This window comes from Lates calcarifer, linkage group LG6 (assembly GCF_001640805.2).
Source record: "Lates calcarifer isolate ASB-BC8 linkage group LG6, TLL_Latcal_v3, whole genome shotgun sequence".
Lineage (NCBI taxonomy): Eukaryota > Metazoa > Chordata > Actinopteri > Centropomidae > Lates > Lates calcarifer.
The window spans coordinates 20,512,351-20,534,467 of NC_066838.1; the positions used below are offsets into that span (position 1 = coordinate 20,512,351).

The 22,117-nt window shown below is 38.7% G+C and overlaps 3 protein-coding genes across 4 annotated transcripts; all 3 read left to right on the plus strand.

Annotated features, from left to right (window-relative positions):
* Window positions 1-184: 184 nt before the first annotated feature.
* On the plus strand, window positions 185-5,068 carry LOC108882125 (eukaryotic translation initiation factor 4E type 3). Its single transcript, XM_018674431.2, has 7 exons — window positions 185-438; window positions 1,447-1,519; window positions 2,345-2,439; window positions 2,528-2,588; window positions 2,680-2,746; window positions 2,870-3,025; window positions 3,152-5,068. Exons 1-7 carry the CDS (start codon window positions 185-187, stop codon window positions 3,196-3,198), a joined length of 753 nt encoding a protein of 250 aa, XP_018529947.1. The 3' UTR covers window positions 3,199-5,068.
* A 1,458-nt stretch (window positions 5,069-6,526) lies between these two features.
* Window positions 6,527-19,218, plus strand: LOC108882120 (forkhead box protein P1-B). 2 transcript variants are annotated; one of them, XM_051071339.1, is made up of 16 exons: window positions 6,527-6,657; window positions 9,189-9,329; window positions 12,924-13,067; window positions 13,152-13,241; window positions 14,383-14,503; window positions 14,660-14,765; window positions 14,882-14,989; window positions 15,360-15,447; window positions 15,798-15,875; window positions 15,979-16,174; window positions 16,381-16,457; window positions 16,622-16,723; window positions 16,838-16,965; window positions 17,870-17,917; window positions 18,108-18,278; window positions 18,386-19,218. In XM_051071339.1, the coding sequence occupies exons 2-16, from the start codon at window positions 9,204-9,206 to the stop codon at window positions 18,546-18,548; spliced, it is 1,746 nt and encodes a 581-aa protein (XP_050927296.1). In that variant the 5' UTR covers window positions 6,527-6,657; window positions 9,189-9,203; the 3' UTR covers window positions 18,549-19,218. The 2 variants fall into 2 exon arrangements, with proteins under 2 accessions (XP_050927296.1, XP_050927297.1); XM_051071340.1 differs by having other exon boundaries at window positions 12,924-13,061.
* A 78-nt stretch (window positions 19,219-19,296) lies between these two features.
* On the plus strand, window positions 19,297-22,114 carry LOC108882126 (myoD family inhibitor domain-containing protein 2-like). Its single transcript, XM_051071345.1, has 3 exons — window positions 19,297-19,803; window positions 20,056-20,736; window positions 21,164-22,114. The coding sequence occupies exons 2-3, from the start codon at window positions 20,538-20,540 to the stop codon at window positions 21,427-21,429; spliced, it is 465 nt and encodes a 154-aa protein (XP_050927302.1). The 5' UTR covers window positions 19,297-19,803; window positions 20,056-20,537; the 3' UTR covers window positions 21,430-22,114.
* Window positions 22,115-22,117: the final 3 nt, after the last annotated feature.

A 22,117-nucleotide genomic window follows, 5' to 3' on the forward strand; every position in this document is an offset into this window, starting at 1 on the left:
TTTTAGTTACAGTCTGAGTAGACCTCAGTGACAGAAACTTCTGGAGAGCTCCGGTGCGCTGTAGGTGCCGCAGGCAGTCAGCGGGCGTCATCGTTTTTTCTGTTGTTGTGACGGCGCAAACCGGTGAAGCGACCAATGAGTCAGCAGCTGATCGGGGTTAGTTTTACTTAACCGGCCTATATATATGACGATAACAGCCCTGGTGAAATCATCTGCTCGAGAGGTCTGCTTGTTTTTTTTTTTACTAAGTCATTCGGTTTTCAGAGGTAACATAACAATGGCAGTTCCAGTAGCTGCATTACAACTGAGCACACCATCCAGCCCGGGTCTGCTGGAGCACAACATTCACATCAGCGACACAGATTTGGGAAGGATTTCAAGTGACAATGAAAACGACACTCTGCCTTTACATTCTCCGTGGACTTTCTGGCTTGATAGGTAAGACGCTGCGTAGTTACGGTCTCCCTCCATTTTTATGTCATTAATCTTGAGACAGCGTGAAGTATAGGTGAACTCTTTGTCGGTGACCTTTTAATGAGAACAAAGGAGGGAGAGGAGGATTTTTTTCATGCCTGGGTTAAGTCATTGCAACCCAGATAATATTATACGTATCTTTATCTTTAACAGTGACACGGGGATCGTCTGTCATATTAAATCACAGAGAAACAACAAAAACTGTTTGCTAATGGCGTTGATGCAGCTTTTCTGCCAACTTGTTTCCTCAACGACCTACATACCCAATTCCTTTACTTAGCAGGCTCTCAAAATAAACAAATGGGCGTAATTGTGACCGTAATAACTCGACCTGATTTCACTTTTAGCACACCCTTAGCCTTGTTTTTATTTTTTTCTATTTGTGAGCACAGGTGTTATTGTTTTTTTTAAAAAAACTTGTTGAGTCACTGCTCATGTGTCTGTTGCCAATTGTCTAGAAAATCGTTCTTTTCCTGTTATATCAACGTACACAGCTCAAACTCAAAAAGTGATTTCAAAATGAACGTGAAGTAATCACAGCAGAGTTGAGCACAGAATACACTCTGTTACACAAGCCTCATCATCCAGATTTTGTACAAATCAGAGGGTGCTGTGTTCAAATGGGGTCAGTGTTGTTTACTGTTTACTGGCTTGTTTGTCATCTGATCCCCCACCCCCATCCTCCGACCTGTCTGCTCAGAGGGCAGCTCTCTGTAACATGTCTGAGTATTGTAGCAGCTGAAAGAAATGTATTTAGAACATGTCAGGTCAGGGGACCTAATGTCTTGACAAGGCTTGTAATTTAAGTAAATGATAGAAAAGACACTTAAATCCATGCAGTGTTTTCACTTCATTTGTGTGAGCTTTTGGTCTGTCAGACCTTCATCAGAGCGGTGGCCATCCTGCAAACATTTAAAGAAGTAAATAGAATAAGTGAAATCTAATTAATCGTTTCTATCTGGGTTTTGGCAGATCTCTACCAGGAACAACAGCTGCTGAATGTGAGTCAAACTTGAAGAAAATCTACACTGTGGAGACTGTCCAGGTAAGATGCTCCACAGTTTTGATATAAGAGCACAGCTCCATCAGGCATGGAGTTGTTACAGTCAGTCACTCCAGAAATTGAGCAATGACACATTTTGGTAGCAACTTTCCTCATTTACACGCAAATCCATATTCTGTGCCCAGATGTCTCTCTTCACACAGCTGCTGGACTTTTTCTCCCAAATGCACCAAGGCCATAACCAAACTAACATATAGTGTCTGAAGCCTTAAGTAACCCTCTTATCAGGAGACAGAGTGCTTTGCGCTTCACTGTCATCTCTGTGCTTGAAAGCAAACACAGTATGCAGGATTTAGTAAAAGCACTAACACTAGTAGCACCCCAACATGATGTGTACACAGGCGTTCCCCATTTCACGCTGTAGTCAGTTTGTGCATTTGCAGGCTGCTCTGAGTGTATGATTGTTTTACTTTGATTGTTTTGGTTTTTTTCCAGTGCTCTTCCAACATACTGAGACAGAGAGAACTCCTGACTGTGTGTTATGACAAGTGTTGATCAATATGTTAATCTGCATAATTACTAATGACCTAACTTGCATACGAAGATGTTTTTAATCTGTGACAGCGATTGCTGCAGGAAGTTACACTAAGCTCAAGTGCCCTGTTATGAATGCTTAACCACAACTGTGGTGGGCAAGGATTCATAATTGGGGGGGAGTGATAGTGAGGTTAAGAGCAATGAGGAAAAGACCTTTGGCTGTAATTCTCTACACCGCCACAAATGTGAAATATTAACAAGGCCAACTGTGGCAGTAAATGGTTCAATAAAATAATCTGTTTCCTCTTTTTCACCTCGACACTGGAGTAGAACTTTTGGAGAGTTTATAACAACATACCAGGTGTCTCCAGCTTACCACTGAGATGTAGCTATCATCTGATGAGAGGAGAGAGGAAGCCACTCTGGTAGGTTTAACTTAAAGATTGATGTACATGTTTGTATTATTTGAAGGCTATTTAAAATGTGTAATGTTTCCCACTGGTTTGCATACAGGGAAGAAGAAAGCAATGCTAAAGGTGGTGTCTGGAAAATGAAAATACCCAAAGAGTGCACTGTAAGTGATTTAAGCATTTATTAGGTACTATTTACTTATTATTACTTGCTACTTTCGTGACTTTTTAACAAATTTGCCCTCATATTTACAGTCTGCTGTATGGAAGGAACTGCTATTGGCTACTATTGGGGAACAGTTCAGTGATTATTGTGCCTCAGGTAAAAATACTATGGCTTAAATTCTACCTGATAAATGATTGCAGTTTGGGTCTTAGTATAACATCTGCACAGTACTGTAGGTCTAAAATGTATTTCACACATTCTCTGTTGTTGCTCTTGCAGATGATGAAGTAGTTGGTGTCAGTGTCAGTGTAAGAGACAGAGAGGATGTCGTCCAGGTCTGGAATGGAAATGCTTCTTGTGCCAATGAGTCCAACATCTTAGGAAGGATTTATGAGCTTCTTCCACAAATACCTTTTAAAGCAGTGTTTTACAAACGTGAGTATTTGCTTTGAATATTAACAATGATGTACAGTATTATGGTGTTAAAAATGGATTGGCAATAGCACTGTATAATGAGACCGACCAAATAAAAAGTAACATAATTGTTTACTTATATTTCAGCACATGAGGAGCACCATGCTTTCGAAGGAGGTCGATCAAGACATTAGCACATTTTGCACATCAGAGCCCTTGAGATATACAACATTTTTCTTTGCTTATGAACGTGTTTTCGGACCATAATATTTGGGCAAATTTTGAAGCAGTTGAGTTCACTGTTGCTTAATGTATCATCTTAATTACCTCAAAATGTAGCCCATGTATTATGAAACTAAGTCGATGGAATCTCCCATCTTCTGAGCACTACTGTCATTCATAACAATATCCAAAATACTTTTCAGCCAACAGCAAAAACAATTTTAGTTTCATTTTATCTATGGCAGTGTTTGTATGTTTTTTATACTGCAGAGTTTTGCAAAAAACCTCAACTAAAAGAGCCGATCATGTACAGTCAGATTTTTTTAGATGTATTATAGCATATTTTGTGCAGTTTCCTGAGCACAGACAAAGGCGGGTCTTTGACTTCTCATTTTTGGATCTAAGAGGAGGCCTAGCTCCACAAAGTAAACCTTTATCTTAATACATTACAAGGCTTTTCTAGTCAGCTCTTTTCTCTGTTTTGTAAGTTACAGCCAAAATACTGTTGCCTATACTAGAGAACGTAGATAGTTAGTATGCTGTAATGCTAATATATGAACAGAAAATTGCACATTCTTTTTTATTTTCCTCTTTTAGGATATGAGTGAATTATGAAAGGATTATGTTCTTGTTACAATAAAATGACCTCAGTACACAAAACATCATGAGTAGATGCTGAGAAATATATGCAATCATTTCTATTCTGTAAAGGCTGTGGTAAATTTTCAGTGTTGTTGTTGTCCTAAATCAAGCACTTTGTTTCTTACTGTACATGTGAAACATCAGATTGTCCCTCCAGGATTACATGGAGTTGTGATTACTGAGACCAAACACACTTTGGCTTTGTGTCACCTTTTCTGATGGAAGTGTAAAGCTTTTAATACCAACTGAGAAATGTGGGTGACAAAGTTGAAATTACATGTTTTTATGTTTTCATATGACCTGTGTTAAAATAAATTTGTGAAACCTACCCTTTGTAAAGCAGATAATATTGGCCCTGGGAAAACACATGAGACACAGAAATCAGTCACAGGAGCACCACTGAATATAAAAATGCTCTTGCTCTTTTGGGGCTATTTTAATGAAGTTGTACAAATCACTGGTGTTTGCTTAAGTGATGCAATCAGTGCAGCAGAGTCAAATCTGGATTAAATAAGTTAATCAGAGATGGTTTGCTACTGCTACACCAAAACCACTTTAGTGTCTCTCAAATCCATAGCTTTAATTTTTTTCTGTGGTCTTATATGTGATAGGTTGTGTTTTTATTACTGAAATTTAGGACATTGAACCATCATACATCTCACCAAAGGCGCCTTTCCCATGTGTTCGGGTGTGAGACGGTGTATTAGTGAGTGAGTGAGATTGTCAATTCCATGCTACATAGAGCAGAGCAGATTTTCTTGAGTAATCTCTACAGAGCTATGGAGTATGCATTGAAATCCACAAAGAATGCTGCTATGACTCATCAATCAAATCACATATTTAAGTGTTGATATAATGCTGGTGTGTCTGCTAAAGTCAAGAATAGTTTTCGAGCCACTGACTTGGCCATGCTTGCTTTATCTTCCTTGTATTGTTCTGTTTTTTTTTAATGTTATGATTTTAAAAGCACATACTGTACTGTTATATAAGAGAAAAACAATGCCCCCTGCACATATACAGTTGACCACTCACTTCAGATCTCAGACCTTGTAACTGATTGTTGATCTTGGATGGTGCCTTGTGTTTACCAGCAGTTCAGAATGTTACAGTCATCTGTGTTCAGCATGTTGGACTTGTATCTAGTCGTGTTTCTCTGTTAGTTTTACATGTGTTTGAAAAATAAAGTCACCTAAACTTCTACCTTTTGCTGTTTTGAATATTTACTGTACATGGATATCAATATTGCAAAACAACAACATATTGGATTGGACTTTTAGACCCTGTATTTCTAGAAAAGATGGTCAGGTCAATGTGGATTTGTTCATATTTCATTTTGACTTGAAGTGTGTGTTTTGTTTTGTTTTTTTTTTTTGTTTTGTTTTTTGTTTTTTTTGTTTTTTTTTGGCAGTGAATTAAATAATAGATGTTGTAATTCGTTAATAAATGCAAGGAACTGTATGATCACAGTGATAACATTGACCATGGATTTTTAACTAAGCCACTGAAAAGCCTTAATTTCATATTGAATCAAATGTATATAGGTCAGTTAATAGGAAGCTCACATTTCAGGACAACTACAAGAAAAATGTCTCCCTCCTGTGGTTGCCTCAAAGCATGGACACAAAAAATAAGCGTATACAATGATTAAAAATAGAAATTACAAAGATTTCAACTGACTACAATGACTATGACAGACTAAACTACTCACTGTAATTGCACAATACAAATTAGTAGGGTTTATTTTATCTTATATTAGTTTATTTGTACCATACGTGCACAGATGTTTGCTTTGATATATAGAGACAATAATCTATATTTTTAAAAAATCATGTGAATAACATAACAGAAATGATAAGCCCATCATTGTAGTGTAGACTTTTTGGAAATATGTAAAGAGCTTATGTTATCGATTTTTAATGCTGTAAATTATTTACTAATAGCCTTTATTTATTTTTTTTTAAAAAGCAAAAGAATAATTGACATTTTTCTCTCCCTGTTATAGCCATTAGTCCTTGGTCCAGTAGAGGTCCCTTTGAAAAATGGTAGAAATTGTCAATTTCATTTTGGAGGTAAATCAATCTTATCTGCTTTTCTATCGACAATATTAATGATTTATTTAATTTCTGTTTGAGTTAGATTTCTGTTATTTTGCTTGAAAATGGCCACTTTCACCATTTTTGCATGTACTGTAACTCATAGTGGGGTCATTTGGCTTACCCTCATTGATATAAATGGGGTGGACAAAAAAATGCAATCACCTGTCTGTATAATGCAATTCAGCACAAACTGAACATTATAACCATCATGAAGATAGGATGATTTGCAGGACTGATGTATTAGACAGCATTAGTTTTAGCTAGGTGTACCTAATAAACTGCCAACTGAGGGTGAGGGTGTTATTCCCTATAACTGTAACTCCCTGTAACTTCATTTATTGTAAATGTGAATTCAATTCCATCCAAAATCAAAGAAGGTGACTTGTCTCCATCACATTCAAAATGACCTTTAAGTAAGTTAAATTATCTGAATGGCACAGGAAAATCCTAACTAAGCATAAACTACGCGTACGATAAAGTGCAATCATATTATCAAAAAGGTAAAGAGCCAAAATTCAGGATGATCTGAAACAGTCCCGCGTGTCGCCATGACGTCACCATTGTTTACTTTTACCTAAGCCACGCCCTCTGTTAGCAACTTGTGGCTAGCTCGGCTCCAAGGAAAGCACTGCTCCGAGGTCCCTTCTTCAGACACCACCCCAAGTGAAAGACTGTCCTTCCGCACATAATTCGGTGAGTAAACATCCATTCAACAGCGGGCAGAAACTCGTTGAATGATTATTGGCTTCAACGTTAGATCCATTGTGATATCGCCGCGTGATAAAACGAAGAGGAGAGAGAAACGTTTCTCACACAAGCTAGCGCCAGGGCAGGCTGTTAGCTTTTGTTGTACTGTTAACGTGAATGCTGCCCGCAAGGCTCGTCGAAAACTGTTTTCCAGTGAAGTCAACATGGGTTTTTAAAGATCTTGAATAGACACGACAAGGTAATCTGCTAAGTTAACACACTAAACTCTTTAACCCCCTGCTTTCACGGGATATATGCTTAGCTAAAGGCTCAAGTCCTCAACGCAAACCTCGAACTGCTATGGTCGGTGTTAACGGATGTCGATTCCATTCATATTGCGTTAAGCTAAGTTGATGATGAATCACGTTGCTATAATGAACGATCTAAAATTACATCAGATATCAGCGATTCAGGATTTTTAAATGTAACGTTTTGGATGGTGATTGTCGAAATGTGAGTCGGTTGCTGTGAGCACTCTGCTCCAGTGGTAGGTGTAGCTAAGTTGACTCAGAACAATGTGAACCCAGCTCTCTAAACGTTCCCCGACTACATTATTGAATCCGTGTTTAACAGAGAGCGTGAGCCATTGCCAGTCAACCCACTGCATTTGAATGATCGCATTGACGAGGATCAACCGGGCACTGAAGACGAATACAAAAAAAGTCTCGACCAAATAAGTGGTAAAAGGCACCTCAAACTAAGTATGCGTGGGCTTAGATTGACAGACAGGGTTTATAGTATAAAGTAATACAAGGCTAACACTAGTTATAATGTGAAATGTATTGCAACAGCTGTGACATTTGTTGTGATACGCCTTTACCTTTATAAAATGGAGATATTGTAATGTCCTACAACGAAAATTATATGTCATTGATTATCATCAATCCTGTAGAATAATTTGTATCATCCCCTTCATATTCATGCATCGCTGATTGCACAGAACATAATTTCACGATTTAAGCTTTTCTACTGTGACATGGGTTACTATAGCCAGATTGATGTACCGACTAATAGTGCGTGTGTAAAACCAGTTGTTAAAAATATTCCTGTAGTCTGCTTTTAAGGGAGGAGTTGGAGGTTGTTTGCTTTTTCTTAAGGAAAGGTCTCTCTGCAGTGTTTCCTTTATTTCCTTTACCTTCTTTGAAGTGTGGTGGCCCCCACTGCTGGAGAGTTGCCCCCGTGGTGAGAATGCTTTAAATACAGTAAAGAAATTCATCATGGGCTTATTATTTAGCCCATTCCAAAGACAGATGCACTGGAGCACAACTATTCAATTATCAAAATCATACAGTATCTACATAACATCTGATTGCACTCCAGTGTAATGCATAATTGAACTGATGTGGAATGAACCCAATGTTCAGCTTGGTTCCTACAACTAAAATCACCCCCGACATCTTCAAAAATGTCTACAGGAAACTCTGCCTTTTGTCTTCAGAACTAATCCTCATCCTGAAAGCAAAAGTAAACAGAGTGGGAAACCTCACCAGCAACTGCCTGTTTTGATTAGATAGGTTTTAGTTTTAGATTGCAGGAATTCCCTCAGTTTTAACCATATAAGTTATGACTTGTCTATGAATGACACATTTCTGGAGCTAGACACAAATCACCATTCAGCAGTCATCTATTAGTCATTCCCAAATGCAGGAAACACTGAGTTCTTTCCTCTTATAGTTGGTTTTTAGCTAACTGTTGGTACATGTTTGGTATCAAAGTGTATAAAACCTAATCTGATCATCTGTCAGATGTTGCCAAAATGTTGATGTTGGCTCTCAGTGGTGTCTAACTGATTGTCTGATTAACAGATTGATGTCCGCATGTGAATTTGACAGTGGGGTAACCCAGACGATAATATTACCCTCGAGGCTATGTGGTCCCTTTCTTTTCAGGCTTTGTGTGTAGGTTTCCATCTGTGCACATTATTTGTTTGCTCACTTTATTTACCTTTGTTTATGCTGCTTAGCTTTTGACTCAAACACTCCTAAGCTGTATACATAAAAGCCCTACTTGTGCATTGTACTACCTGCCACGGCCGTTTATCGCACCACCTGGTTAATGGTAAATTGTTCCAGAAGGAAGATATGTTTGCACATAAACACGGACCCAGGGCCTCTGTGTTTACAGTAGTCATGGCAGCGCTCAGTTATTCAACAAATAGACCTAGCATGTTCCTCTCTCACTTGTAGAAGAGAATGTTTGTCTTGGTGGGTAGAGCGATAACAGCTTGGTTCTTAACTTTTAGTGCTCTAGCTTTTTACATGCAGCACAATTACTTTCACATGACAAATGACTACATTGTTGGGTTATTACACAGGCTATTGTATACTGTTAAATTTTGCTTGGAAAATGGACCTGTAATTACCTTGTGAAGTGATAGTTTTGTCAGAAAGTACTGCTCTGTTTGTGTTCCTACTGTATTTTGTGATACTGTTCTGCTTTATCCAGTTGTTTTCATTTACACTCATTTCCTTTCTTAGGTCAGTGAAGTCCAGATGCATGAGTCTGGGTCAGAACCAACAAGCCACGCCATTCCAGCAAGTCAGACAGAGAACGGGAGTCACACTGAGAATGAGAGTCGACTGAGCAGCAGCCAGACTCCTCCTCCAGAGGCACCAAGGGTCAGTCTTCCCCAGCTGCAGCTGTTCAATACATCAGAAAATCTAGTAATAATGTAGTAATACATGAAGCACTGAGTCTTTCCATATTCCACACAAATATAACAAAATGACAATGATGTATAATATGTAGAACGGAAACGGTTAGTAAATTACACAATAAATCTTTCAAAATAGAATGAATCTGCAACTATTTTGATAGTTGATCAGTTGTTCAAGCTATTTTCCAGGCAAAGTGTCGAACATTTCCTGTTTGCAGCTTTTCATGTGTGCAAATTTGCTGCTTTCTCATGTCTTCCATGACGGTAAACAGAATATCTACACTTTGGACTGTTGGTCCAAAAAGGTCATTCAAAGATGTAACTAGGAAAATTGCAATGGGCATTTTTTTCTCTTCTATGATATCTTCTAGATAAAACAATTCATTAAAGATTCATAATTCATTAAAGATTCATTAATTAAAAACACTCAGACTAATCAGTAATGAAATGAATCTTTAGTTGCAGCCCTGTGCAAATACATTTGCTTTAAGGTGTTTACTTTTGTCAGTGTTGTATTATAGCATATTACAGATATTATCATTAAAAACAGTTGCTCAAAACAGTCTTACAGTCTTCTTACAGTGTGATAAAATTAAAAACAAGGAACTCAAAAGTTTTCACAGTCTTGATTTTGGACAGCTAAGTCTTGATGCCTGACTATCCTGGGACACAAGTAAGACATTCAAGACTACTAGCTTCTCCTCTGTGAGGATTTGCTGCCTTTTTTGTGAACTGAATATTTTTAGGTTCTCTGTTAAACAAAACAAGCGATTTTACAGTATCACTTTGGGTTTTAGAAACAGTGATTACATTTTAGTAACCAAATGATTAATCGAAATGTTTACTGACTGATTCATAGATGATGAATTGTTAGTTGCAGCCTTGGAGCAAATGACTGTATTCAAAAAAGCTGTGCCGTGCTGCTGAGTACAGTTACTTTATTTATTTATACAACACCATACAGCTGCATAGGGGCATGTGTAAATGTTTGGTTTCAGCGTTACAAAAATGTGTTGCAACTGATAGGTCTGTTTTTTACTTCACCAAAGTGTGAATTACATTTTGTTTTGCTACATTTATGTTCAGCCGGTCTGGTCTCCAAACACCCTACAGTTTCTTAACAGTATTCACACACACACACACACACACACCTTGTAGATGATGATACTGAACATAAGGTAGAGAGCTTACTGGTATTAGAGAATTTAAGGTGCTTTGTTTTGTTTTTACATGTAGAGGTATTCCTGAACCACTCACTTTGTCTGTCTGAGTTTCTCCAAACTGCAGTGTTTTGTATTTATGCTGGAGGGGAGCACAGAGATGGGGGGAGGTTGTACTGAGGTTCGGAAGGGGAGGGAGAGCACAACTCCTGCTGGGCGGAGGGATCAGTGTTATATTGTTAGTTTTGTTCATGCTCACATCATGAAGGCTCTGTTAGATTGTCAGGCAGAACATTATTGCTGAGCAGCATTTATTTTACTTAGGTGCCCAGGCAGACTTTTCAATGGAGACTATCAGGTTTGTCTAAGTCATTCTTTATTCATTTTGCAAGATTATAATCACAGGCTATTTTTAATCAGGGCTTAACATTTTGTTTAAGTGAAACGTGTGTACATGTACATGATTGTGTGAATTTAATATTTTTAGATCTCATCTTATTGAATCTTGAGTGGAGTTTATGAACAAGTATGTGTGTTTTTGCAAATGTCACTCTGTCGGGCCACACCCAGCAGGGTATATTAGTAAGTATTAAATCTCATAAGAGAAAACATGGTGTGTTTGTTTTTCAGCAAGTTTTCAGCATTTCTATTTGCTGTCAGTCATTTCAGAGTTCACAAGACCAGTCTTGCGGGAACAGATCTGTGTTTACACTCAGTTGCTCACTGGTATGACTTTCAACAATAACAACAACAGAAGATGTTTGGACTTGCTGGCTACCATGGCAACAGGGATTAGGCAAAGGCTGTTGTTGTGTTGATGGTGTCCACAGAAAAATAGAGGGGCCAACTGGCTCTGTCTGTGGGATAGACCTATTTTCATTGCTTTGGTGGCCACCTCTGCAGCATTGAATTTCATAAGAAAGGACAAACTAGGAGGCAGTCATCTGTTATTGTTAGCCCAAAGCCTGTGTGAAATTCACTGTCAGTTTGTTTACCCGATTCAAAACAGACTCTGCCTTGGAGAGAAATGTTTGTTTGTGGTTCAGCCCTTAATTAAAATACGAATCTCAAGTTCTGTTTTCGTAAACAGGCCCTGTATGCTTTTTTATTCATTATTTATATCTCTCTGCAATTTTGATTACTCTGTTTATGTTTACTGTAAACATCCCTTGAGCTGTGAGGCTTGACAGTGAGGGGGAGGGTGTGGTAATTGCTGCATGCCTAGCAGAGGATGTTGTTGTTGTTTTTGTGGTACTGGTTGTTGTTGTTGTTTTGATGGAGTTCTAATTCCCCTAAGCCATCTAATGTTGTTATTTTTGTTTGGTTCATTTTTAGCTCAGCTTGCTAGACTGACCAGTAATGTGGAGATAATAAATAAGCAGTAGGATTGTGAGTGACTATAAATTATTTTTTGAATTTGAGCGATCAACTGTGTGTGTGTGTGTGTGTGTGTGTATATATATATACATATACATATACTATACACACACACACACACACATCTGTTGGTCATACAAAAAAAGGCATTTGAAGACACCACCAGGGGCGGTGGGAAATTTCTTCTGATTTATTAGTCTAGAAAATAATCAGCAGATTAATCAATAATGAAAATAATTGTTTACAGCTCTATATAGGAGGAGGCTTTACAGTGTATTGAGACACCTGTGACTATGTAAAGTACCCACTTACCCTATCTAGTACCATACTGTTCAATCAAAGCTGGGATACATTAAATGTATAATGGTTATGATGCAGCATCCTGAAGAGTTTTTTCCTGTACATCAGAGCACTTGGATTGACGTTACAGCTCAGTGAAAGAACAGACTCTGTAGTGAGAGAGCACCTAATTTTCCCTGTGTGTGTGTTAAATTTCACAAATAACCTACTGTTCAGCTGTGGAAATTCATTTAGACTTGTTTATTTCAGTTTCAGTTTTAGTCTGACTTTGGATTTAATTATTTTGGATACAAGGAGGTACCATTACAAGTAATGCTATTTCTTTTTACCTTGCTACAATGCTGTCACTGTGAAACTTTTCCATTCTGAAGTCTTAATCTTGCTCATGTAAATTAACTTTTTAAAGTTATAAAGTCTGTTGAATATACAGATACATGACCAAGTTATCAGTTTACAGTGGAAGTGTGGCTGTGTCTCATAATCCCCTACCGTGACCAAAGAGATATGGTTCCTTGTTTATATGTAAACACACTGATTGTTTTTACTAGAATGGAATACATTGGATGTGTGGCGCACACACACACACTCGTTAAAGTTCCCCTCTGAAATATGCTGTTACAGACGTGCCATCCAGTGTGTTTTTTTGTGTGTGTGTGTGTGTGTTTCCTTCTGTTTTTTTGTGGTATAGATTCTAACTCACTGTTCTGTCGGTGATGCAGGTTCCAGTGTCGTTGTCGATGATGACCCCACCAGCAGAGGCCCCACAGCAACTGCAGCAGACACCACAGCAGCAGATCCTTAATCCTCAGCAGCTCCAAGCCCTGCTCCAGCAGCAGAAAGCACTCATGTTACACCAGGTAAATGTATGTTTACAAAAGTCATGTGTTTATCTTTGTCCACATCCAACGCCGCTTTTATTATTTTAACTTTCACCAACGTTTCTGCAGCAACAAATTCAAGAGGTCTTCAAGAATCAGCAAGAGCAGCTAAATATGCAGTTGCTGCAACAGAAGAATGCTGGGATTGTTAGCCAAGAGGTAACCTTTATACATTATAATATTATTTTTATCACCTCATGAATAGTTGATCATTATAGCTATATTTATTATGCAACAAGGATAATCAGTTCCTGAATTAGTGAGAAGTTGTATTCAGTTCAGTAGTACTAAAGCTTTATTGATGGAATACTCAGATATTAATCAGATATTCATGCTGCACAGCCTGGAACCTCACTCTCAAAATGTCTTTTCTTTGTGATGATAAGGAGTAAAAGGAGTAACATGTTCCAAGCTCTACATAGTGTCTAAGTGATATTTCAAAAAAAACTTGAGGGTGAAGCTATAGCAGTAACAGACCTAGATTACACAGGAGGTGTTTATAGCTGTGGAAGGAGCGTATTTGTAATGATTTCCAATTTGTTTATAGTCCGTTGCGTGCATCCTCTCCACTCCAAGTGCTTTTAGTTTATTCCTTTGAGGTGCATCACATGTTTAGAACCTTCTGTTGCTCTATCCCAGCACGCACACTTGTGTTCTCTTGGACTTTTGTGCACATCCGGGTGTGTGTCGTATTTTTAAAGGGAAAAAAGTATACAGTACAGTTAACTCACACGTCAGCTTGTGTGCACATATTTACGTGGAAGCATGACGTCATCAGTCTTAGCTGTGTCCCTTTGTGCTCTGAAATCATCCTTCTGCTTGAGGTTTGAACATGTACTCACCGTTGGCAATTAATGGAAATTCATAATACAAGTTGGAACTTGGCACAAGGCAACAGTGTGAAATGGGCTCTATGTAGTTTTTGTCCATCTCGATAGAAATAAAAGTGGACATTTGCACACAGGTAAAATGTGGGAAAAGTTGGTTCTGATCTTTGAGCAACAGAAAATTTTATAAGAATTAGAGAAACAGCAAGTTTGTTTTTCTGCTCTAAACAGCTAACAACATTAACTGATTTCATTACTTTTGTGAGCTCACTGATTGACCGCACCTGACTTGCGGTTGCCTGCTGATAGCCAAAAGGACCTCTGGCTGTAGGCCTCCTAAATTTAAGGCAGGGTTGTGTGTGTCACATTTCCAAGCCCACAAAACATGTCTAGGGGTCCTGTATATTTTAAATGATAGTATAGAAAAATGGGAAAGGAATTTACCGACTGTTTTGTTTTTCTTTCCTCCACAGCTGACAGCTCAGCAGATTGCCATCCAGCAGCAGCTCCTTCAGATGCAGCAGCAACATCTCCTCAACCTGCAGAGGCAAGGGCTGCTGTCTGTCCTTCCCACCAGCCCCTCCACAGCTCCAGGTATGCTGTCTGAAGGTTGTTAATGCATGCTTTCTGGTTCTTCTCACAGTTAGGGGAAATACTTTCAGGTACAATGGTTGGTATTCTTCAGTGTCATGTTTCTGTTTGGGTCAGAGTTGTTAAGTAAAAACTGCAAATATGAATGTGTGATTTCAGGCTGTGAGAATGGTAGCATCCTGTCTGCGGGTGGAGACACCAGAGAGTCTTCCAGTCATCAATCTACCACCAACGGTCATCACACTCTCCTGAAGAGGAAAGAAAGGTGCTTTACAAATGTATTCAACAGAAATTTAAACATTATTTACCTTTTTAGTTTATTCAAAATACATATTGTTCTGTCTAAGGTTTAGTAGCTAAATCATGTTGTCTTTGTTGCAGTGGGTCAGTGGATGAAAACACACAGAATAGTCATCCTCTGTATGGAAATGGAATGTGTAAATGGCCTGGCTGCGAGACTGTCTTTGGAGACTTTCAGGCTTTTCTCAAGTGAGTGGTGAAACTCTAAAGCTGATGTAATGATTATTTACATTTATCGGGATGTTAAGTGGCACAGATATAAATATGTAGGATAGAAATATACATATGTCCTGGATCTTTATGAGCATAAGATGGTTATTAGAATGATTAAAATATTTGCTTAAAATGTTATTTCTCATTATGCATCTCTTATTTTTTGTTTTATTTTTAGGTATCAAAATGATATTAATGACTGTTATGCAAGTTAATTTTGATAATTGCAGGAGAGCCTTTTAGTAATCTTATTGCATTGAGCATTTTTGCTCTCTACCACAGATGTTGCCTGCATAATAAATGGTTTCCCTAAAGCATGCCATGATTTATAATTTTTTGTCTGCAGACATTTGAACAGTGAACATACACTGGACGACAAGAGTACAGCACAGTGTCGTGTGCAGATGCAAGTTGTTCAGCAGTTGGAACTACAGGTACACATTTGGTCTATTTTCTTGTAGCTAACTCTTTTATATCAAACAACAGAAGGGTCGACACATCTTTGATTTATTACCAGCTCAGAATGACATATCTAGTCCTTTTCTTAAAACTACTGAATAATAAGAAGAGTTTTCCAAGAACTCTTAAATGAATGTCTGGATGTTTGCAGCAGTGGTGTGTTTTCACACCAGCCCTGGAAACAGAAGTGATATTTTCAGATAATTACACTTCTCAGGATGCCAGAAAAGAAGTAATTCCCACACTGAATGTCATTTCATCATTTAACGCAAGCCGTGATTTCACTAACTCTCAACTTCTATTTCGGTCCTCTCACCTTACACAGTTGAAGAAGGACAAGGAACGACTGCAAGCTATGATGGCTCATCTCAAGTCCTCTGAACCCAAACCCGCAGCTCAGCCTGTAAATACCTGCCATGACTGTTTCCTTCAATTAAAATAAATATTGTTTTGCTTGGAGTTAAACTGACGTTTTCCTGACTTAACGACTGTTTTTTTTTTTTCAGGTGAATCTGGTGTCTAATGTATCCTTCTCCCAGGCAACATTGCCCAAAGGCCCCCCTCCAATGAGCCTGTCTCAGAGTGCCACAGCACCATCCACACCCCTGACGCCGCACTCTGAATCCCCTTCAGTCCTCACTCCCAGTAGCATGTTCACTGGAACCCCTGTACGGAGGCGGTATAGCCGCTCTGTGAGCCAAGGTAACAGACCATGGAGAACAACTTAGTTTATAGACATTTTCTTATTGCTCATTCAAGCTCAAACATGCCTCTGCTAAAATACATAGAAATATAATTTAACAGGGACACAAAGAAGGGGTGTATTTTCTTCATTATAATAATTAAATTCTTATATTTGCTGTAAAGACACAATAAATGCTGTAAATTTTTTTCATGTCTTTCCACAGATATAATTGATAATAAGGAGTTCTACTTGAGCACAGAAGTTAGACCCCCATTTACATATGCCTCTCTCATAAGACAGGTATTGTGTACTTTCCTCATTCAACACAGCCACAAAAATATTAGAGCACTGTAAATATGAATTCACATTCATGCTTGACAGTGTTGGCCCTCCAAACATAGATGAGGCAGATCCACATCCTTTATTACTTCCAGTACATCTTACACACTCTTCATCTCTTTCAGGCAATATTTGAGTCACCGCGCAATCAGCTGACATTAAATGAAATCTACAACTGGTTCACAAGAAACTTTGCATATTTCAGGCGCAATGCAGCTACTTGGAAGGTACCGATTCTGTCATATACATTCGGTTGCAAACACTTTGTTGCATCTGCGTGTAGTTTTTCCAGTACATAAGGTATGTACAGCTCCCAATTTTATTCTTTCCTCTTCTTCTAGAATGCTGTCAGACATAATCTGAGCCTCCATAAATGCTTTGTACGTTTGGAGAATGTGAAGGGAGCTGTGTGGACAGTAGATGAGATTGAGTTCCACAGAAGACGGCCCCAGAAGACTGCTGGTAATGGGTACGTATACCTCAGTGATGAACCCTGTGTTATTACTAGAAGTCACATGCCTGACAGTATTTGACCTTGTAGCTCAAAGTACACATAATATTTACTGTAAGCAAGTACTTAGAGCTTCAAAGTCTGGAAGGTAATAAATATATGGCGTGTTTGTCATTCATTAATTAATTAATTCATTCAGCTTTTTTTATACACACTGGTCCAATTATACCAGTTCACTCTCTTTTGCTCAGATGCCAAGACAAATGACAAAATAGTTAAATAATACAGAAACACGTCTGACATGCATTCAATACAAATTGAACGCAGCATCGAGGGAAAAAGGCCTAGTTTGCCTTAAAGATTTTCAGTACACTTCGCTCAGATCTAACCATTGCAGGTATATAAATAGTAGTAGAATCTCAGGAGAAATCAGGCCACCTAATTTGTGAAACTGATAATTTTGTGAAAAAAAGTAGAGCCATATCTGTTGCTGTTTGCACAAGCCTACAAGCCAAACTTAGACTTTCACACAACCACTCCTCTTTGATAGACCATTATCTGAAATTCATCCAAAATGTGTGATGGACTCAAAACTCAGAACCTGTGTAGATTTCTTTGCACAAACAGACCTCGAATCGCACAATGTATTTTTGCAGTAACTCACAGTGCTCAACCGTGTAAGTGCAGTTGACTGTTTGCTAAGCTCCGCCTCCTCTCATTTACCTTTGCTACACCTGTCAAGTTTCCCATCTAGCACAGCTAGCCTTTAGTGATAACTATGGTAGATGTGCTGTTCAGTTGCAAGTGCACTAAATATCGCTCTTAGTATGATACCAGCCCCATAGTATGATGAGACAGGTATCTCTTTTAGATGTATATTTGAAATAAAATTGAACTTGCTGATGTATTTGTGTACTAACAGATCTCTGCTGAAGAACTCTCAGAACCGTCAGAGCTTAGCTGGGTCTGCTCCAGGTAAGAGAACATCTATTTTTTTAAATGTTGAATTACAAATTGGTATAATGATACAATGTGAGACTGTTACCGTGGGCAGACAAAGGTGAAAGCAGTAACATGTCAGATAACATGGTGCCCTGCTACAGCTCCATCTGATAATCACTGATGTATTATAAATATGAAAACTGAGGATGTTACTTTTTTCAGAGTGGTGGTCTAGATGGCAACAGCTCTCTTTACAACCCCACCTCTATGGGCAGCATCCCACTGCACTCCCTGCCTCATGTTCTCCAAGAGCAAATGAATGGAGCCCTTGCTAATGGATCTGGATACCAAAGTGACAGCAGTGCAACACAATCCCCTCCACAAGCTTTGTAAGTGCTATATTCCCAGACCTCTTTAGTGTATTTGACTTGGCAGTGATTTAATACATAATTATGTGAACACAAATCCTGATCACATTTTTTTTTAATCAAACCAGCATTAAAGAGGAGCAGGAGGATGAGGAGATATGCGAAAACTATCCCTACGAATCTCCGGAGAGCACAGACGAACACGGCCACAGCCCGGAGATGAACCAAGATGAAGACAACGGAAGCCCAGAGAGGCACAACCTTCATCTCGATCGTGTGCCTTCTCTCTGACCATGAGGTCCAAGTTCTCCACTGCAAGGCCGCTTCACTCACAGCCTCTGTGACTTTGCATTCCAAAAACTACAGCTTCACCTACATAACCAAACCACTCTGTTCTTGGGGATTTTTTTTTTTTTTTTTTCGTATTTATCAGCCTTTCTTATTTTTTGTTCTTAATCTAGTTCTTAATTCTTTCTGTACAGTAGAGTGATATCACAAAAAACACTTTTGTGAAACTGTCTGTTCATGATTTTATATATCTGTACACAAAAGGACCATGATGAGCAGAGAAGCCAAAGGAAAGGGAACATTGGTAGTTAGCACTTCACAATGACAGATTTCTCTCCTCTTTATAGCTACTTTCTGCTATGTTGGGGCCACACTACCTGATTTTATTTTAGTAGTCATAATATATATAAAAAGAATTGTAGAGGAAGTACAAAAAAATGTTGCTTTAAAAATGAAAAATGTTCACTGCCAACATGATCGGATATATTTGTATTTAAGGTATAATCAATTGATCAAAAGATTACGTAGCTTCTTTATACTTGTTGGTCTTTTTCACCCCTTCCATGAACATTGTTGAATTTTGCTCTGACTGAGCTTGTAAGAGTAGATACTATAGATTTACCATTATTGTAAACCAATGCATCTCTATGAAGAATAAATTCCTCATGATAAATGTGAATACTCTGTGTCTTTTATCTACTTTTATGATTGCCTTGGTGGTAAGCATTCATTGTTGCACCTAATGAAATTATGGCCGGGTGCAGTTTTAAACCTCGTAACAGCACCACTTCTCCCAGTCAACCGTAATGACTTCTTAATGGAAGGTAATGGAAGAAAGCAAATGGATCTAGGTGGCAAATTTTCCACTGTGGTATTGTGGTATGTCCATTTTAACATCCTATAAATTCACCTCTGTACTGTCAGCAGGTGCGTTGTTCGAAAGCGCTGACTGAGACGAACTGCGGTAAGATCATTGTAAGCAAGTCTTGTCTGTCGTTATTTGCAAAATCCACGTTTGATAAGTGGCCTGGCTTGACTTTCTGTCGATATAGTGCCATAATTGAGTGGATCCTCTAAGCATTATGTCATCACAGATTTGTAGCTGTGCTTCCTGACTAGTGTGTATTGATCCATGTGGAGTGTGCTCACAATGTGGGTGTGCGACATGATGATGGGATGTACTTGAGCTCAACCTCAGAGGGGTTACAGCTGCAGATGCTACGGTTCACACCTTTGGATTGTTAACCAGTGCAGACAGGTAATATTTAAAGCAACTTATTGTGCAGAATTATCTCTGTTTTGTTGTTTCTCTCAAGTCATCTGAGTAAAATGTTTCTTGCATGATTCTTATACTTAACTCAAAAAGAGGATGTTGCAGTAATGCTTTATTGTCTGAAACAAGTCGGTCTTGAGTTGAGGCTATTAAGGCTGTTAAAATGCTATTTATCAAGCAGTGTTTTGCATGTATGTCTCCCTGCATTTCTGTTTTTGCCACTTTACCCCACACAAGATGACAACTCCCTCAAAGCCTCCTGTGAATGACCAGGACTGCATTAAGCTTGAGAAACTAGGAGACCACTACTCTGATGGTAGGTTGTTCAGTTTACTCCATGTCTTGACTGGAATACTTTTGTACGGTGCATCGCCAAGTGTTAGTGGGAGAGTATATTTTCACACAGTATATATTTTCCTCAGAACCTATTCAACCCAGGAGAGTAGATCCAAATAAAAGCCTGCTAATCAATACTCTCTCCTTGCTGAAGTTTTATTGAGCAAGCCTCCTCCATTATACACTTCAAGTCTCACCTCACTGACATACTTCATGCTAATGGTGCTCTGAATAATTAAAACTGCCTCATAGAAGATTTGAATGAGAAACTTGACTAACAGAGACTGGACTTGGGCGTTGAACTGTTGAAGTAACTTCAGCTATTTCTTCCTTTCATAGGAAACACCCCAGAGCCCGTGACTGGCAGCCCACCTAAAAAGACGATGGACAAGTTCGATGGGGTACGCAGACTGAGCACCATCTCAGAGCGAGAACCGGACAAACTGGACGCCAATCACGATTCCCACGAACCCCTGGGTGGCAGTGAGTGGGGTGGTTCCAGCCTCTCTATGTGTTCTGACAAGTTTAGGAGCAGCAGCAGTCATTTCTCATCTGATGATTCATACCAGCCTGGCACTGGAGGTATTGTTTGAAGACTCATTTCTTCCGAGAGCACCTCCTCTCCTAACACCTCTCCTAACACCCTAACATACCTAACTTGCACTTACTCTGCACTTCTGCGCCTGATCTCCTTGCACTTTGTCTTACTGAACAGATTTAGTACTTAGTGCTTACTTCAAAGTCCCCTACTGTACTGAAACTTGAGTGTTGTTCCTCACTTGTAAGTCACTTAGAATAAAAGCATCTGCCAAATGAGTAAATTTAATATGATGTAAATCCTCTAAAGAAGAACAGTTGATGCAATTAAATAGAAAAACTCTGAAACTCATTAACAACCCTATATTTCTGATGTTCATTTGTGGTTAGAAGTGCACTGGATGACACTTTCACAGGATTTAATCTCACACTAAGCAACTAACGATCTTTTCCTCCTCTATTCTATCACCAGCAGATGACTGTGCAGCACTTCTGCTCGCCTGCCTGTATTGTCATTTCCATGAGTTAATGGTCCTGTTACCGGATACGTGCGAGAGGGCAGTGAGCCGCTGTTTTCCCTCATACCAATACATCGTGGCGTCCAGCGAAAGGGACCAGCAGGAAAAGGACTGCTGCAATTTCAAGCTGGAGCTGGACTGTAATTTCTGTGGTTCCTGTCAGGACGCTGGGGAACTTATAGAGCTGGCCATGGAGATATCAGAGGTGTGCTATCGTTGAAACATTCCCTTTTTTTTGTCTCTCACCTCTGACCTGTACATGTAACTCGATAAGTTCACTTAAAACAAAATCATACATACATTTTTAAAAACCTGACTGCTCAACTAACAGCATTACCGTCTCATCTTCCTTGTGCTGCATATTCACACATATATATATATAATAAATTGCTTGTTTTTATATCGGCCTTGTATGTAAATTAGCTGTAGCTTGTGTGCTTCAACATTATTCAAGCAGATAACTACTGCCACTCTGTAACAATGTGGAGTTGGCTGTTATAATAAAAAAGAAGCTGTTAGAGTATGTGTGTCAGCCTCTATAGTTTTTATTTAATATATGCACATATCCTATGATGGTGTCAGGCTACCATGACACATAGGTACTGTACAATGACATATACAAGAGATAAAGCCCACACAGTAGTGTAGTGTGATCAATCGTGACTGCATTAACTGTAGATTCTCTTCAGGGGCACTGCTGTTTGTGATGCATAAGCACTTGCTCCATTTTGTGTTGGCTTTACTGTCTTTATCATACTATACAACTTTTGCAGTGCACTGAGTTCAGATTCTTTCCTGAACACCATGTTCTAAATTCTTTTTCCCTTCTTTAAATAGTAGTCTGGTTTTCTGGTTTAAAGATTTGTCCATCTGAATTTGTTCTGAAATTCTGTAACTTATTTAACCAT

Bases quoted from the DNA above. Each gene is read 5' to 3' on its own strand.
- LOC108882125 (XM_018674431.2), top strand. From the start codon at position 185: ATGACGATAACAGCCCTGGTGAAATCATCTGCTCGAGAGGTCTGCTTG. The intron at 2,589-2,679 runs GTAAGTGATTTA...TCATATTTACAG, and splicing joins AAATACCCAAAGAGTGCACT to TCTGCTGTATGGAAGGAACT. The intron at 2,747-2,869 runs GTAAAAATACTA...TTGCTCTTGCAG, and splicing joins CAGTGATTATTGTGCCTCAG to ATGATGAAGTAGTTGGTGTC.
- LOC108882120 (XM_051071339.1), top strand. From the start codon at position 9,204: ATGCATGAGTCTGGGTCAGAACCAACAAGCCACGCCATTCCAGCAAGT. The intron at 15,448-15,797 runs GTACACATTTGG...CACCTTACACAG, and splicing joins TTCAGCAGTTGGAACTACAG to TTGAAGAAGGACAAGGAACG. The intron at 18,279-18,385 runs GTAAGTGCTATA...TAATCAAACCAG, and splicing joins CAATCCCCTCCACAAGCTTT to CATTAAAGAGGAGCAGGAGG.
- LOC108882126 (XM_051071345.1), top strand. From the start codon at position 20,538: ATGGACAAGTTCGATGGGGTACGCAGACTGAGCACCATCTCAGAGCGA. The intron at 20,737-21,163 runs GTATTGTTTGAA...TTCTATCACCAG, and splicing joins ATACCAGCCTGGCACTGGAG to CAGATGACTGTGCAGCACTT.